The sequence below is a fragment of the Lichenostomus cassidix genome, chromosome 15, assembly GCF_008360975.1.
Source record: "Lichenostomus cassidix isolate B80296 chromosome 15, HeHo_3.0, whole genome shotgun sequence".
NCBI classification, from domain to species: Eukaryota; Metazoa; Chordata; class Aves; order Passeriformes; family Meliphagidae; genus Lichenostomus; species Lichenostomus cassidix.
In genome coordinates this window covers 2,133,164-2,151,098 of record NC_139496.1, presented here as the reverse complement: position 1 = coordinate 2,151,098, position 17,935 = coordinate 2,133,164, and the positions used below count along the sequence as shown (strand labels likewise).

General features: G+C 45.5%; 1 protein-coding gene across 3 annotated transcripts; it reads right to left on the bottom strand.

Moving 5' to 3' along the window:
• Window positions 1-47: 47 nt before the first annotated feature.
• CCDC92 (coiled-coil domain containing 92) lies at window positions 48-16,961 on the bottom strand. 3 transcript variants are annotated; one of them, XM_085075408.1, is made up of 5 exons: window positions 15,268-15,420; window positions 9,595-9,701; window positions 3,650-3,786; window positions 3,285-3,326; window positions 48-2,716 (listed from the first exon to the last, which is right to left on the bottom strand). In XM_085075408.1, exons 3-5 carry the CDS (start codon window positions 3,777-3,779, stop codon window positions 1,941-1,943), a joined length of 948 nt encoding a protein of 315 aa, XP_084931534.1. In that variant the 5' UTR covers window positions 3,780-3,786; window positions 9,595-9,701; window positions 15,268-15,420; the 3' UTR covers window positions 48-1,940. The 3 variants fall into 3 exon arrangements, with proteins under 3 accessions (XP_084931534.1, XP_084931535.1, XP_084931533.1); XM_085075409.1 differs by lacking the exons at window positions 9,595-9,701; window positions 15,268-15,420 and adding an exon at window positions 16,875-16,961; XM_085075407.1 differs by lacking the exon at window positions 9,595-9,701 and having other exon boundaries at window positions 15,268-15,426.
• Between the last annotated feature and the right edge of the window lie 974 nt (window positions 16,962-17,935).

The window sequence follows — 17,935 nt, the reverse complement described above, 5'->3', positions numbered from 1 at the left end:
ACAGAGTAAGTTGGTCTCGCACACACAAAGACTAAAGTTTGCCTGGGTGGTTGTAAGAAATGTCTTTAATTGCCCAAAGCATCATTTCTGCGGTGCCTGGAAGCAGTGCCTCCCACCAGCCTCCAACAAGTGGCAGGGTAGGTCACTCATACAACACATGACCATAAAAATATGATGCCAACAACCAAAGTAACCAAACCCGCTGCTGGTTAATGCAATACACAGAAAGAGTAAACCTCAGAATAACCACCTTGCTTTAACCAACCCCTTTCCAGGAACACAGCTTTTCCCTATCCCTCCCCACCACTTGTGAAACAAATTCCTACCACAGAGCCAGCAAGGCGCGAGGCTGAGGTGGGTCTGGGGCTTTGGGACAGTGAGTGACAGAGGCTGCAGAGGGCAGGCAGAGGTCAGAGCCTCGCCTGGGATCAGCCCTGCTGGAAGGGTCATGCTGCACGGGAATCGAGCGATACCACGGGTGGGAGAACAGCTCTGCCAGCCTGCCAGGGCCTTTGCTGGGGACGCTGACAGTGGCCCAAGGCTCCAGAGGGAGACACACACCAACACAGCTGCAGGAAAAGCTTAGGAGGGGCAGATACAGCTGGCAAGGGGAGGGGACAGGGCAGGCAGGGATCCTTCATCAGCTGTCACAGAGAATACACGTTCCAAATTTTTAAAGGCACATCATAAGCTTAGCAGCATTTGGGAGCCAGTGTTTCTTGCTGGTCCTACTCAGAGGCTGCAGACAAGAGTGAAGCAGAGGTGATCAGAATGTAAGAAAAATGGACAAATTTGCGCTCCTTTCCCAAAACTACGTACCCTCCCAGCTCCTAGTATGCCTTTCTTTCCTAGGAAAAAAAGAATAAAAAAAGGAATGAAGTAGTATAACAGCTGTTGGGTCTACCTGCTATTTACCAGAAAGGAGTAGGGGAATCTCAGCAAGTACAAGGCAAGTCCATCCCAATCCACAAGGACAGAAATCAAGGATGTCAGGTTCTCCTCTATGAACTGGTTACATCACATAAAACTAAATACTCACATTTTAGAGGGGCAGCTCAGGTTTCTAAGTTGGCAGCAGCCAGCACTGTCTGATGATGCCCAAAACAAGACTAAGTTTTTTAAGAAACAAAAATAATCCCTTTACAAAAAAAGTGCAGGTTAGAGCATAAAGAACCATTTCCATATTGGATAGCCAGTTACATTTCCTCCCTGGAAAAGGAGCTCTGAGCCAGTATGGAAGGTGCTACAAGTGCAGTGTACTGACTAGTGTAAAATGTGTCGTGAAGCTATTCAATTAAAAAAAGCCAAAACCAAACCAATCCCCATAAACAACCCAGTGTTCATACTCTTCCTATGAGGGTCATTAACCCTTTAAATGGTGCTTCCTCCACCCATATTTTACTTAAAGCCACAAACCAAAGTATTTAAGATTAATCAAGTAGTGCTTGCTGGGACTCTGGGGATGTCCTTAGGTCATTAAAGTGAACATGCTCAACTTTCCGTGCTGCTGCGAGAGTGGCTGTTGCAGAGGTCAGTGGTGGCTCTGCAGTGCTCACACACACAGTGGAGACAAGAGAACCCCTGCCAGGTCAAACATTAACAGCCAACCTGTGTGGCTGCAGGTGTGAGGGAGGGGTGTTTCTCTAACAGCACTCACTAACGCAGCCCGTGCCTTTGTCCACGTGTGCAGGTACACTAAATGGAGCAGCACTTGGAAGCAAGCAGTCAGGCCCCCCTGATTTGGCCACAGCATGGAGTGGTTATATACCTTGCCATATGAACACAGTCCTAGGAGGTTTCATTAGAGCAAAATGTATTAATGATGTACCTGGGAGGAGTTTGGCATGCATGGGGCATCAAAAGAAACTTCACCGCAGGTGCTATTTACCCTACAGGCTCACAGTGCATAACCAGCACAGAACAGCGTTTCCATGGTGTACTCAGACAGTTCTGTCTGTCCCCGAGTGCTTTCTGACCACTTTGCTTCCGTGGACCTGATCCACTGCCAGCGTCTCCACCTCCTGCTGCGGCTGGGCAGGCGCGGTGTGGTGGATGCGATGAGCCACCCCGATGTGCGCCTTGTGCGGCTTCTCGCGGGCAGGGCTGTGCGACTCGCCGGGCGCGCGATCCGAAGGGATCGGTGGAATAACCAACGGCCTCTCCTTAATCAGATGCACCTCTGCCGTTTCCCTGGCCAACAGAAAGGGTGTGGGATCGGGCATGGCATCCACAGGCTCTCGCAGCACCAGCTTCCGGCCCTCCGACCCTATTCTGTAGGCCTCTTCGAACTCGGGGTTCAGCGGTGTCGACAGACTCTTCTTCATCCGGCGCCGTGGCGTCTCCGGCAGTTTGTCCTTGGGAGGGGATGGTTTGTAGCTGGACAGCACAGGGCTGCCAGATGGGGTCCCCTCCGAAGTCCCACTGGCACTTATCAGCTTCTTCTTTGTTGCGTGCAGCTGAGAGGTCAGATACGCAATCGTGCTCGCTCTCTGCTCCAGTTCACTGGACAACATATTGAGCTTATGGCTTTTCATTTTTAACTCTTCCAAATACTTCTTTTCTCTTTCTTTAATAGTGTTTTCCAGCACCATTATCATTGCGTTCTTTTGTTCAAGTTCTTTCAACAATTCAGTATTTTCAGCCTCTTTGATTTTCAGCTGAGCTTCAAGATCTTTGCACTTATTTTTGAGTTCATCGCTTCGTGAACTACCATTTTCTAGAAGAACAGGAGAAGCAGAAGTGTTGCAAGTTAACAACAGCCATTATGTAAAACAGTTCAATAGGGTTCCTCTTGCCATCCCAAAGCCCTAAGAGGAATCCAAGACTAACTTCATCTAATACTCATCTCACACCATTCCTTACCCAGGGGCTAATCTCAGGGTACATCTTACTCCCATTCTTCAGCTTTTGTTAACATAATACATATAAAATAACTAGGATCTAGTGTATACACACACACACACACACACATATATATAAATAAAAGCTTTGTTGTTAGTTACAGCACCAGCTCAGCTAAGTTTTAAAAATAGTCTCACTCTTCTGCCTCTAAAATTTGTGTCCTGTGTTCCCATATAGCAAGGAGGGAACTGTCTAGTAGAGTCAGCAGTTCCAGGTGCTATTCCTGGCTCTTTCACAGATTTCTTGAGTGACCTTGGTAAAGAACTTCTGATATTTACTTCATAAATAACTAAGTCTGGAGAGCAGAAAAGAAAATACAACCATTGAAAAAGATGAGTGAATTGAACATGAACATTAAAAGAAAAATGCCATGCATTCCTTACCTGACAAGTCTGAACTCTTTACAGTCAGCTCATAGGTTAAATCTGTGGGAAAAAAGTTGTTTTTGTTACAACATCATCATGGAGCCCATACATCACCTGGTGGGCAGATTTACAGTGAGAGAATTCAATACATACAGAATTAACTCTTCCCGCTGCTCAAAGCAAGAACAGGAGATTCACTGCAAATTAGCAAATGTGTAAAACAACTGAACTATCAGCTTTCTAAAGAAAAAATGCAAAAATCTTGGCTTTGATCAGCCAGTTTGCCCCGAGATACAAAGTAATGACCCTCGCTGCACCCTGCTGGTGGGTTTTGCTGCTGAGGTTTCAGTGCTCAAGTGGGAAGCAGTCAAGGCATGAGGTACCTGTGCAGTGCTGCTGCAGGCGGCGCAGCTCGGCGTGCAGCCCCTTCAGGGTGTTGGCATGTTCCCGCTGCAGGAACAGCAGGTTCTTCTGGGCACTCTGCAGCTGATTCTCCAGGGTTGAGGTGGCCATCCTGACCCTGCCAAGGAACAGACATGGAATTGTAACTGTGAGTTACCTTGCACATACAGAGATCCTCCCTCTGCAGCCAGGATCAGCAGGAATGGCTGAATTCTACTGTTAATGCATTGATGTGCGATCATCAAATGCCACAAAAGGTCTTTCTGCTTCAGGACTATTTCGATTACAAATGCTCTAAGTTCATCAAAAGCCTAATTATACTGTACGCTGGAGCAGGGAACTCATTTGTTTGGAGTTAACACATTTAAAGGATTAACTTCAGACAGCCTAAGTCATTAATCCTGTTACAAGTTAAAAGCAGAATTCTCAGGAATGGGCTATTGTGTCCATCTCGCTGAGGGTTTCCACTTACCTCCAGGGACACAGGGATTGGTAAAATCCCTGGCAAGAGCATGCAAGAAAGCACTGAAACGCAGCAGCTCTAAGGAGAAAGGCAAAGCAGGGGTCTGAGCCCAGCCAGGCTGGTGGCACTGCCATGCCTGCCATGGCTACCATGGGTGAGATGTGGGCACTGGGATTGGCATGAGGGAAGCTGCGGCTGCTCTTGTGTTTCCTCAACACTGGGCCCAGGGACACAGAACAAGACAACTGACAAGGACAACGCTTCATTCAAAGAGAAAACAAACAGATTTTTCTTGCTCAGGTTACGAGTACATGGAAACCTGTTACACTGCTGGGTTTCCCTTACAGAACAGCCTTGTAAAAGCAGGCCTTGGCTACAGCAGTGCTCACACTCAAAGACAGAGTTAACTGTATGATGCTGACAGACATCCTTGAAGACCCCTGTGCTGCTAGTGTTATAAATGATCCTGATAAGGCAACAGTGGATACAGTGGGAAAGGCTAAATTCTGTTATCTGTGTAGAAACCATTACAGTAATTAGGTTACAAGGATAAGTGAAGAGTCAGGACTCCTGTTGCCTGGACAACCACCTGCAGTGGCATTGCAACCATGCCTGGAATTATGGGACCACACACTTAGTGGGTTCGCCTTGGTGTGCCAAGTGCTGTCCATTGGGACTCTTTGGTATGTAGTTTTACAACAAGAATTTGTTTCTACCAGTTTAAAATTGGTAGAGCATAAGCTCAAAGCAAGTGACACACTTTTGTTATTCCTAAACACACCACAGCCTTAGGTTTAATGTTGTACTTTTATTCCCCAAAAGAACACCGGACTTCGTGCTCCTGCACCTTGGTGATGCACTAAAGCACCTGGGGATGTGGTGTGGAAATGTCACACACACACAGAGCCTTCCTGATTTCACCTGTGACCTGAACTGACATTGTCTTCTACTGACATATCCCCACAGAAACAAATACTTGATTGTAAAAAAATAAACTGAAGGTGTAAAAGATGTTAAGAAATCCACTTCTGTGCAGGGGCCAAACAACCTGGTTACCTTGTAACAGAGACCAAAGATTAAGTTCAGTGCCCAAGAATGTGGGTAGTGGTGCCAAGTCTACTTCGTTTGAGTGAATGGGTCATTTCACAATCACCATCGTTAGCAAACAAGGAAAAATTATGGACCAAACACATCCTAAAAAGAGATTTCTAGAGTGGTTGAACAAATTTTGCAACACCCCATCACCACCACACTGGTGGCCCCTCACAGCCACAGCGCTGGAGGGCTGTTGGAAGGGGGACAGCAGTCACAGCAATTACTGTGGGGCACCATTCATTCTGAGGAGTGAGGATATTTTAGCTGTGATACATTTTCAAAGTGACATCCTCTTGCTTGCAAAGCTGACTTCAGACAGACAGGAGCTTTACTGAATCATCCCATTTCTTCAGCGTTCATTCTACCCTGATTGACTGAGCACAACAGCAGGATAAAGCCATAGCTGGAGCTCTGGCTGTGCAGGACACCGAGGCTCAGAAGGGATTCTTAATCAAGGAATGTATTTTCCAAAAGAAACTCTAAGCTGTGACAGGCGTAGGTGAAAGAACATCCTCCACACAATACCTCAGAGCTTCTGGTCTCACAACGGGTATTAATGGTAGCTTTACACCTGTAACCATTACCCAAACAGGAAAATACTCCCCTGCATAGGAAAATACTTCATCACCAGCCACAGACAGTAAGTGTTTATAGCTTATAAACATGCATATAAGCATGTTTTTTAAAAACTAGTTTCTAAATGTTAAAAAAAAACCAGAACAAGGCTCTCACTATTAATATCCTCAATTACTTTTTCACTTTGATCTCCTGCATCTGAAAGATCACACCAGGATTACCTGCTCTGAAGAAAACAAATATAATCAGAGGCAGGCGAGTGTTATAGGCTTAGGAAGAAAATAAGAACCACCAGCACCAGAGCATCATCCTCCTTGCAGCAGCAGTAAGTTAATCAGCGAGATCAATTAAATCAACCCACGGTGAGTTTTTAGCTGCAGCCCCTCTGCACTAAGTAGTTTCCCACAACCCTCTGCAGCCTCACAGCAGCCTGGTTATCTGCCAGTCCTCCCTCCTTTCCTTCAAGGGAAAGGGAAGACCAGTGAGGTGAAGCCACAGCTCCCAGGCATGTGTGGGCAGCAGATCCAGTTCCAAACCCACTCACCCACCCACTCAGCCCTTTTTACACACAGCCAGCCCTGTGAGATCCTTGCCCCTGTGCTCTGAGAGACAGCCAAAACCATCTACTGTAAAACCAGGGAAAGTGTCTTGCAAAGACAGTCACTATGCAGAGAAACATAGATTAGCTTTAAAATCTGCACAAATTAGTTTTAACAACAATATATTCCAAGGCACTATTCATTTTACACTGAATCTTAAAACATATTATTAGATCTAATATTATTCAAGTCTGAGATTTGGATTAAATGGATTGGAACTGAATATGCATTACTTGTCAACCAAGCTCAGTTGCAAAATATTAAAAATATTTTTGATTGCTTTTTCAGCCAAGTATATTTATATCACACAAATTCTAGTGTCAAATTTGTCAGCAGCTCATAGGGGACAATGCAAAGTGAGACCCACTGACCTGTGCAATCAGCCTGAACATTTTTAAAATGGGAGCAGACTCACGAGATAATGAAAAGGAAGCAAATATAATTAAAAAAGAAATAACAATCTGTTTTAGTACAAATCAGTGAACATTTTCCCACCAAATTCCTATGCAGATCCTTTGACTTAGTTCCAGGGAGGTTGGTTAGTGGGACTTACAGCTACTCCCAGTTCCTTAACAATACCCAACACAATCCATGTTGTGTGAAGAGCCACAAATCACATCCAACAACTGCACCCACAGCCAGCTGAGATTTGACACAAAAGGGTATTGGGAGGAGTCAGGCTAAAGAAAAAAAAAAAATCTATTCAGGTGTGTCTCCCACTGGGGCTTCCAGGAGGGAATCCTATAAAGCAATGCTGAGATTGCACTAAGCTGATTTCATCTCAGGCTCTCTGAAACAAGAAGGTCAAAAAACACAAGAGAAACAGCAAAATGCAGAAGTCAGCTGTGCCCTTTACAGCCCAGAGGAGCAATCTCTACCTCCCACCATGGAAACTGGTGGGACAAGCTCCCAAAGCTACCAGGCTCTGGCTGGATTCTGGCAGATAAATGACACCAGCGCTGGGAAGAACGCTGTGACTGCATACACTGCACAAAGTTGTGTCACTATGGTTTCTCCCCCTTACCCTTTGTCTCCAAACAACAAAAAAAATTTTCTTATTGCTATGTTTTTGTACAGACAGAACTGTGCAATGCAGAGCTTGGCAAAGTCCCCCGGGAATGCACGAAGCATTTGGGAAGGATGACAGAACTCTAAAGGGACACTGCAGTGTCCAGTGGTGATGGTGACACATCTCCTCTTTGGCAGCAGGACTGGCCCCAAACACCAAGTTTCCACCCTGTCAGTGCCAGAGGGTTTATGCAAACAGTGCATTGCATTCCACCCTTCAAACATCCACAATTTCTCATTTCTCAGGACCACCACACCACCAAATATTTCTACATATAGCTCAGAGATTGAGCCTCAACTCCTCCAAACAATGGATTCACAATTTCTCTTGAATATAACCAAGGAGGAGCAAATGGAATGAGTCAAACAGAATTCCCTTGGGAACATTAAGTACAATCTAATCATCATTGCACCTACCTAAGCCATCATCTTCCGGCAAAGCAGAGAAGGTAACTTCAATATCATTCCTGTAAGCTCACCTTAAAAAGGAACTGTTCTGTCTCTTTAGAAGTGCATGTTCTCTTCAAAAGGGAGCACACACACAAAATCATAAATGGAAAAGGAAAAAATATGAAACAAGAGCTTGCAAAATTCAACTTAATCACATGCTCACCATGAACAGTCACTAACATTTTAACAGCCACATCTTGCCTTGCAGAGGATGTGCAGGCTCCAGGCCTTTTTGGATCTTATGCATTTGGAGAGAGTTCAAAATGTTTCAAGGCAACGAGCATCTGGCTGCATATCAGATGCCTTTGCACAAAATCAGAGCATCTCTGTACCCTGCTGCAAGATAGCAGGAGGGATATGCTAATCTCTGACCTTAGACACAAGACCAAAAGATGGAACGAAGCCCAGACAATTTAACATTTTCATTACTATTTGGTATCCACCAAACAGAACACAATAATCTCCCTTTATATGGATGGGGTGACTATCACCTGAGAAGCTGCTTTAGCTCCCTGCCAACTCATATCCTTGAAATATGCATGGGCAGACATTTTCCTCTCAACTGCTGTCTGGCCAGTGCCCCCTTAAAATGTGACAAAAGCTGCCAAAATGTCATTCACTTGCTATACAGAATACAATCTCAAGAACTAAGTAAGGACAGAGCCTTGTAAGAACCTCCGAAGTTTTAGCCAGACCCCAATTAAAGATTGTCACTGAACTGACCAAACATTTCTAAACAATACGGCTCTAATGCTGAAATTACCCATTGTCACTTTGTTGTTCTTTGCTTAGGTCAGCTCCATCTCCGAGACACAACGCCATCCCCAAAGTGTTTGCTCAGCTCCTTTCAAAGGACATAATAAAGGAGACCCTGCAGCCTCCACAGCCAACTCAAGGGGTTTGCTCTCTTTCTGCTTGGACATTTGCTTTAAGTCCCCCACAAACTGATTCTGTGACACCACTGCATTTCTACTGATGCAGATCTAGCAATAATACAGCTTAGTGACAAACTGTTCCACAGTTTCAGATTTCTGCTCACCCCTCATTCATCCATGCACCAGCTAAGCCACTTCAACTGGTCCAGTGTTGCTGAAGTCAAACAATACACTCAGCCTACACAACCACCTCTGGACATCCTCCCCTTCCCCAGTGCTCCCTTATCAGTAATGAGCACCTCTTGCAGCAACTCCTCTTTCCCCCTCCTCCTCAGCCTTCTGTATTAAAATATAACAATGCTTACACATCATTATTGACCCAGTAACTTGTTCTCATACTCTTTTCATTTGTATATTTTAAACTAAGCAAAATTAGTAGTTCTTTCCAGGAGACAATGGAGGGGGAGAAGGAACTGTGCTATCGCCCTCCCAGAGGAAGGACTTAATATCGCTTTCTCAGCTCCTTTTCCATTTCTACTGCTCTTGATGCTATTTTACTCAGTGGTTTCTCTGCCTGACTTTGCCATCATTTTCTGATCAGAAGCTGTGTCAACTCTTTAATCTCTTAATGACCTGCAAGAACAGAATTTCAGCATTTTAGTAAGATGAGAATTTTTTGTTACTCCTACAGCAGCTGGTATGGCAGCAGGAAGAATAATTGAGTGGACACCATCCTGGTGGCAATGATTTAATTCTGGATGCTCCAAAGGAACCAGCTGGTACTTTTGCACAGAACTCACTGACTGCCTACGTGCCTGTCTACCTGGAGCACGGACAGGAATAGTTCCCATGGTGTTTCCTCTGTCCTTGAGACCACCCAACCCCAGAGCTGTCACAATGGAAGACACTAAAAGGAATCAGATGTTAAAATCACTACTGTGACAGAGACTGTTAGAGAACCAAATCAAATGGTGCTGCAGTGGCATTTCATACAGACACAATTATTGTGACCAAGATCAGGGTATCCAAAACTATGGCTGTACAGCTGTCAGGAACAAACAGCTTACTCTGGGGCAGGAAGCTTTGAAAATTACCTGATTTGGGCCTAATTCACTTTAGGAAAACAAGGTGTCATCTAAATGACACTGACTACTTTAAAAGAGCCCCTTTAACAATGATAATTGTTAATGAAGTGACAACAAAAGCCCTCACAAGCAAGACTACATGATCATGTAGAAGAACAGGTTGCTTCTCTTCTGCTCTCTAGCACACGCTCCTCATGAATGGCTCTTCTGTTTTATTCACCCCTTAATTCTGAGGATAAAATAGTTTGTTATTTTAATATAACCTCCATCAAAGCCACAGAACACAGGCTGCACCCCAATCACAACCAGGCAGACACAATATCGCAAAGACACGTTAAGTCTTTCCAGTAAACCAATTTTGGTTTTTGTCAGAAGAATGACAAGAAAATTAATATTTGGTTCTCCCAGACTAACACAATATCAGTGTTACACATAAACCTGAGCCTGATTCTGTTTTTTTCTAAAGTCATTAAGAAAGTTCTCCAGTTTCAGTTAAAGTTGAATCAGAACTTAAGTTAGTAAGGTGGGCTGTGGGTGGTTTTAGTACAAGGCTCTGTTAAGTATAACTCCAAATTCATGCTTAGAAATTACACTATACTACGGAATAGTCACGAGCTTTTTACACATACCAAATACTCACTTCTGAACACTGCATGCCCTCTTTTAATTTTGTGCTCTATGATCAAGAATGTGTGAATTGCGCCAGAAATTAAAGAAAATGTATTTGTGCAACATAAAAATTTGCCCTTTCCGAAGCTTGCTGAAACACAAACCAAAAGCATTACTAAGCTGGTTTCACATAACCAGCTTGGTTGGGCCTTTTCCCTCTCCCTAACATGATAAAAATCCACACCACACAGATATGGGACTATTTCACAGCCCAGACATGACTTTGTCTCACCCATCCCACTCACATACACTGAGGAAGAATTTAATGTTGCATTTCAGAAATGCTCCAGAATCGCCTTCCTGGTCATTCAGTGAACCAGGTCAGGGAACTGGTGCAGCTGAAAACAAACCCGTTTTTCCACTGGCTGTTTTCAGGTGACGGGTTCATGTACAGCACTGTAAATGCCTGGGGAAGGTGAAAAAAATAAAAATAAAAAATAGAATCTGTAAGCAGGTCAGGGGGGTGGTACACGCAGAACTGCTTCCTGCAGCAGCGCTAGCTCCAGGCCCTCGCCTGAGCTTGAGCTCCTACTGCATGAACTGCAGAAATTATGATTTTCAGAGTTTACCTGGAATATCTGTGAAACATGGCAGAAGGCACTGAAGCTTTAGGCAAGCTGGAGGAATCTGTCCTGAGAGATCATTTACAGAGAGCAGCTATTGCAACAGCAACTCTACAGAACCGCACAACTATTTCCAGGCAAGTGTAACAGGCTGAGGAGATGCTTTTCTCTAATGCATTCTGTGATGCTGTTTCATAAGCCATTGATTTTCATTATTTTAGAACAGCAACTATGAGCAAACACACAAAAATTGGTCTCCACTTCGCCAAAGGTTCTGAGAGCTGCTGATGAAGGAAATCTGGTAGTGGTGATGACCTACGTCCAAATCCTTTCCTAAGCAAGATTTTTTTTGTGTTAAATAGGATGCCAAGACAAAGGGTTCCAAACAGAGGTGCTTTATATCCTGACTTACATAACTCAGGTATCTCAAACTGAAACAGTAAAGCTACACAGCTTAAATCAAGCTCTCCTGAGGCTGGAAAGGAAACAAGCAGACACTCTGTTACAAAGCGAACCTGCCGGTACTGACATCATTCCCACGGTTTTTTTGCACAGATGGACTCTTCCTGAGCTCAACACCTCTGCTCCACAGAAAACCGATCTGCCGTGCCTTTTGTGCCCTCCCTCTGGGCACAGACTCGGATTACAGGGAGCTACTGTTCCCTGGCATATTTTCAGCCTTTCTGAAGACAGCTACCATTCTGTTCATGGAGAAGCCATGACATTTAACAGCTTTCAGTCCAGCACTATTTTTAAATAACACTGATTTTAAACCCCAACTCTCAATCAAATACTTAATGTCAACATGCAGCAACGTATTTTAACATTTTAAATACAAACCAAAGTTTCCTTGGAATGAAATGAGAACAAACAGGTTCCACAATAGCAGGAAAGAAATAGCAATCCAAAGAAAAGGCTTTTTTCAATGATTATTTAAAACCACCCAAGCAAACAGCTTGCAGAAGTTCCAATACATCTGAGAACATCAGTTCAGCAATATTTTGTCATGCCTCTAATGTCTAGTAGTGAATAAATTTATTGTTCCTATTTATAGTACTATAGCCTTTAACATCACCAGGAGAAATGAGCTGATAGATAACTGTAAAACATTATTAAACAAAATCATTCACTGCTCACATGAGATAGACTAACACCCATTATCACACTGCTGGACATCCTGTTTAAGAGGAAGACATTTTTTACATCACTTAAAAATGAGCACAGAGAGGAATCAGGCCCATATTCATTGACAATACTACAGCCAGACAGGTAAAGATGTCCTCAAGCAGGTGAAGGAGCAGAGGTGAGGGACAGCAGGTAGTAACCAGGAGGTTAACATTCCAGCTCAACTCCACTCAATGCATTATTTGCTATCTTCACGTGCTTTTCACATACATTGGATTCATGCACAAGAACAGAGAGGAGGGTTTGTCTCAGCAGAGGAAACCAGAGCCCTGGTGATAAGGTCTGTGCCTGAACAAAGGGCACCCTCCCACCTCAACCCCACTGGGCCCTGGACTGCTGTTCCCAGGGAGGCTCTGGCTCTGCCAGACCCTGCTGGGAGTGGTAGCTGTGGTTACACAATTGGCTCGTTGCAGCAGCCCCTGTCAGATGTGTCACAGCCACTTGTGTCCCCCGTGTGCTGCAGGAAGCCAAAGCACAGACCTGTCATGCACCTGTCCTTCTTCAACACAAATATCCTCACATTTTCCTTTTGGTGGCTTTGCTTTCTAAGTCAGCAATAAGAAAAAACTATGTCCCACACTCAACTTTTCCCCCTCCTCAGGTTATTTGTTGAATTTTCAAAAAGTGCTGCTCAACTAAACCCATCACTTTTAGTTACTAACAGACAGATATACATAAATATGCACAGAAAATATCCCTTGTCAGCAAAAAAATTCTTCAGCATTATAAATTTTCAGAAAGATGATATATGTTCTCTTTACAATGAAAAATGACATTAAACATGAACTTGAGTAAAAAGATTATTAGTAATCCGTTTACTCAATACAAAACCAATCCTTCACAGTTTTGATACTTTAAACCACTATTTTTTAAGCCACAGAACAGAAACGAGATGCCTAAAAATTACAACTGCACTCCTTCTATTATGCTGTTTATAATGCACAATAAATATTTTATGTTACTTTACATTACTCTCCACATTCTGCCATAGCAGCACTGGGGAGTTTGCCTTCTGTCTCCTGCAGTTAAGGGACTGACTGATGTGGTACATCTGGATTAACAAATATATTGCCCTTAACACCTACAGCCTCTTGAATTAGGGCACAGTAAGAAACAGTGCGATTTTTGTAACAAAACATGTTAAAAAAAAAAAAGTTAAAAGCCCTGAAAGTATGCAGCTATATCTGAAATCTGATGTGAAGGAAACAACTGTAAGGAATGAAATTATTGCTGTTCTACAGTTTGCAACAACTACTGGACTGCAAACTACATAGAGAATCTGGATTGGTCATGAGACCACATCTTTTCTAAGGGGATGAGGGAGGAAACTTTACAGATATATTAAGCAGAAGTACAACAATAGGATGAAAACAAGTGGTTATGCATTAGTTTAGCCAAAATTCTTTCTTTCTACTTAAGCAGCTGATACTTTCCTCTATTACGACCTTCTGATGTTTGTTGTTTTTACTAAAAATGATTGCTGGAGCATCAGTACAACCAAAAGCTTGAAAAATCAACAGTATTACAAGTCAGCCATTATCTGTTTATAAAGCACTTATTTTAAATTGTCAAACCAGAAAGCAGTGTGCAGTTTAAGAGCATAAATGTCAGTCTCCCAGAGGCTCAGACATCATAACGCACTACAGAATTGCATTCACTAATGAGCAAATTATATGGGAAAAGGCACTGTATTTACAGTCACATCCATTTGTCTTTTATTTTTTAATTGAGGAGTATAATTGATATTGCAAAAGCTCAATACAGCTTTTTAAGAGTAAGCATCTTACCATCTAAGTAAAGCCAACAAGTACCCTAGATGCTTCCTGTGTACCTGCAATGCAGATCAAAATAGACAATTCCACCCCCAGGGTTGCCTCAGCTTCTGTGTTCACATTTACCTTCAGTTTCTCAGCTTTATTCAATTTATTAAGGTGGGCTCAGGCACATTCCGCCGCTGTCCAGGGCGGGAAGGGCCCCTCCTTCCTCCCTGCCGTCCCACCCCATGCCCTGCGTAGAGAAACTGCGTCTGGAAGCATCTTCGTGTCTGAAGACGCCCTGCACTTCTCTGCTGCCATATCCACAGACGATAGGCGTTCTCAGAAGGAAAAACCTCCTCCCAAACGAAGGTTATTCACTACCCACTCCCAAATGTACACAATCCATCCGTCCGGCGCTTTGCAGGCCCTGTGCTACTGATGAAAACGACACTGTTGTCACTTGGTAAAGTGAAAGGCGCGACGCAAAAGGCACCTGCGGAGGCTGCAGGAGGATGCGGTGTCAGACCTGCCCCGGTGGTGCGGGCAGAGGCACCGAAGCCCGAGCCGAGCAGCGGGAGGCGATGGGCGGCCGCTCTCCCTCTCTGGGGCACATCGCAAACAGACATACACACACGTCCTTGCCCCCGAGCCGGCACAAACGGAGAGACAAGGCGTGCAGCGAGACGCAGGGCAGCCCCTTCACGCCCTGTGCTGACCAGTAAAGGGCCCCGGACACTCCCAGGAGCGCGCAGGAAGCGCTCTGGTCCAGCGCCAGCTCCCGGCGCACCGGCCCGGAGCCGCCCTGCGCGCACCCGCCGCGCTGCTCGCTGCCCCGCAACGGCCGCCCGGCCCGAGGGGCTCCGACCGCTGCTCGGGGTGCCGATCGAGCCCCACCGGCAGGCTATCTCCGCCCAGCCCAGGCGCGGCTCCTCCAGCCGCCGCAGGTCCCGGGGCCGCGGCCGCCCCGCCTAAGGCGCAGCGGGGCCGGCGAGGCGCCCCGACAGCCCTCACGGGAGGGTCGCTCGGCGGGCGGTGGATTCGTGAGACAGGGGGAAAGGCTCAGTCCTCTCCCGAGGCAGCGACGCCACCACCCCGTTCCCCACCCAGCCCCGGGGGTCGCGATGCCGCTGCCGCCCCCTCAGCCGGCCCGGGGCGCGGTGCACAGCGCGCCGCAGCCCCGCTGCCCTCAGCCGCCGCCCCGCCCGGCCCCTCACCTGCTCAGCCCGAGCCGGCTCCGCCGCTCCCCCGCCCGAAGCACCGCGGGCGCCCCGCGGGGCCGGCACTGACCGGCGGCGGTACCGGCACCGGGGGCGGCGGCGCACGCGCAGGTGCGGCTGCGGCACCGGGCCCGTCGCTGTGGCAACCGGGGGACAGCGCGGCCGTGTGTCCGCGCGGGGCCGCGCGCGGGGCGGGGCGGGGCGTGCGCGCGCACGGGAGCGCGCGCGGGGCGGGAGCGGCGCGCACCTGGGAGAGGGAACGGGAGAAGGAGAGCAAGGAGCGCGCCAGGTGTGCGGGAATGGTAACTCCACAGGGAACTGTGCATTCCCGGGAGAGGCTGGTCAAACCCAGCTGGAAGTGAAGCACCAGGCGACTCCCCGCTCTCTTCACCCCCGCCCCGGTGGAATGGGGAGGAGAATCAAAAGTAAAATTTTTTAGGTTGAGATAACGGTTTGATAATTGAAAACGAAGTGAAACACAATAGGAATGGTAAATAACGATAATAAAAAGGGAAAGGAAAAAATAGCCTGAAACTAGTGATGCACGATGCAGTTGTTCATCTCCAGCTGACTGATGCCAGACTGCCTGTTCCCAAACCCAGATCGGCCCCCCTTTTGGGTAACTCCCCCAGTTTATACACTGTTCTGTGGTGTGGAATATCCCTTTGGCCCGCTCAGGTCACCCGTGCTGCCTTTGCTCCCTTCCAGTTTCTTCTGCAAAACCCCTCACTGGCAAAGTATGAGACACAAAAATAACCCAAAACCAGAAGTTCTTGACTTAGGATAAACAGAACTTAATGGAAACCAAAACTCTATGTTATCAACACCATCCTCATTCCAAATCCAAAGCACAGCACCATACCAGGTACTGAGAATCACTGAACCCCCTCCCAGCTGAGGTGAGGACAGAAGTGCACCAGGTGTGTCGTATGGGGGGCAAGGCAATCAGTGTGTGTGCACATGTGTGTGCTCCAAAGGATCATGGCAACATGTGTGTGAATGTGTGGGAAAAAGCTTGCCTGGAGTTTGGGGGAATTTTTTTTGCTATTGACACATGTATGTGTGAGTTTCCCCCAAGCCCACTGAAACAAGTGCAGCTGCAGCAGAGCCCCAGGAGAGTTGTTGGGGAGGAATTCCTGCAGCCTATCTGGCTCTGCACACACTCCTTCACTCAGCATTATCATTTCTGCATTAATATATGAATATATGTGACCTTCAACTGCCCACCAGTGGGGTAGGCCCTGGGTGTGCAGCTGTATGCTTGGATATCTGCATTTTCTCTACAAATCAATATTGAAGATGATGGCACATGGCACAGTCACTGGCCTGTGATTCTATCTCTGTCAGATGCACACAAGCATATATGCATGCATTGTCTTTTCTATGTTATGGAAATAAAATATTTCATTATAAGGGACTTCAAAATTAAGAGACAGAAACTTGACTTTTTGAAGCAACCAATAGAAAAGGCCAATTAAATTTTCTAGAAGTCAAGAGATAATTTTTTTAGTCAACAAATGCACTATACACAGCACAGGGAAGTATTTCACACCTTCACCAAAATCAAATTCAGTGTCAAGCCGCAAGCTGGTGGCTCTACCTACCTTCAAGGTGATTCTGTTGTGTGTGAGGACACAGAGGAAGGATCTTTATGTGCTTTGCAGCTCCTAAAGCCATAGAAAAGGAAGCAGAACATAGCCTAGAGGGAAATATTTTAAAGAAAATTCATTAGTCCTTAGTCAAAGCTAAAACCAAGGATGACCAGTTTTAAATGGACATTTAGAAGTGAAAAGCCTGGTACAGGGGGAGATTTAGGTCTGCCAGCAGCGGTGCAGGAAAGCCCTTCCATTGTATGTCAGATCCATCCAGCTTTTAATATAAAATGTGGACTCTTAATTTAGGATCCCGTTAGGTGACAAACTAGTCTAAGAAAATGATTCAGTTAGAACCTGTGCCAAAAGAGAAATGCATTTGCCATCTGAATCATCCTGGCAGGAAAGACAGAAGGATGTAAAATTCAATATGGATCCCTAATAATTGAACACAAATGAAGGAAAACCCCCATCTGTGTTGTTCCAAGGAAGTGCTTTTTAGTAACAGGCCTTTAGATGTGACATTTATAGAACAGAAATATATACCTGTAGTCCATGTAAGGAAAACCTTTTGGAAACCAAGGGATAAAAATAAATTCATTCAGAAATAAAAATGAAATAGTCCCTGAGCATCTTCTCCATGGGCCCCTGGTTTCTCTGAAGTTTTCAGTTCTGAGATGTTTCAGCCTGCAAATGTCACCTCAATTTGTCATCCTTTGAAAGGCTGCTCTGCCCCTCTCCAGGTGAGCAGCACTGAGCTGCCCCAGTTTCTTCATGTTCAAAATGGAACATGAGCATGGTAATTATGTGTCATTAATATCTGCAAAATTCTTTAAAAATCTTGAAGAGGGGAGTGCAGTGTAATATGGTTATAGCTCAGTGACTGTAACTGGAGGAAGTTCTGGCCCCCATTGCAACTCCTGAACTTTGGAGATGGCCAGAAATTCAAATCTCCAATCCATCAAAGTGCAAACGCCAGGCTGTCAGATATGAGGATTTTGCAGTAAAATCTCACAATGTTTGTGCTCCCCCAAAACTGGAAATCACAAAAGCCTTGACGTGATGTGCAGTGG

What these genes read in the sequence shown, in the direction of transcription:
- CCDC92 (XM_085075409.1), bottom strand. Translation starts at nt 3,779, where the DNA reads ATGGCCACCTCAACCCTGGAGAATCAGCTGCAGAGTGCCCAGAAGAAC. An exon ending in CCTGCAGCAGCACTGCACAG is followed by an intron (nt 3,327 to 3,649) that starts GTACCTCATGCC and finishes TTTTTCCCACAG; the next exon opens with ATTTAACCTATGAGCTGACT. An exon ending in AAAGAGTTCAGACTTGTCAG is followed by an intron (nt 2,717 to 3,284) that starts GTAAGGAATGCA and finishes CTGTTCTTCTAG; the next exon opens with AAAATGGTAGTTCACGAAGC.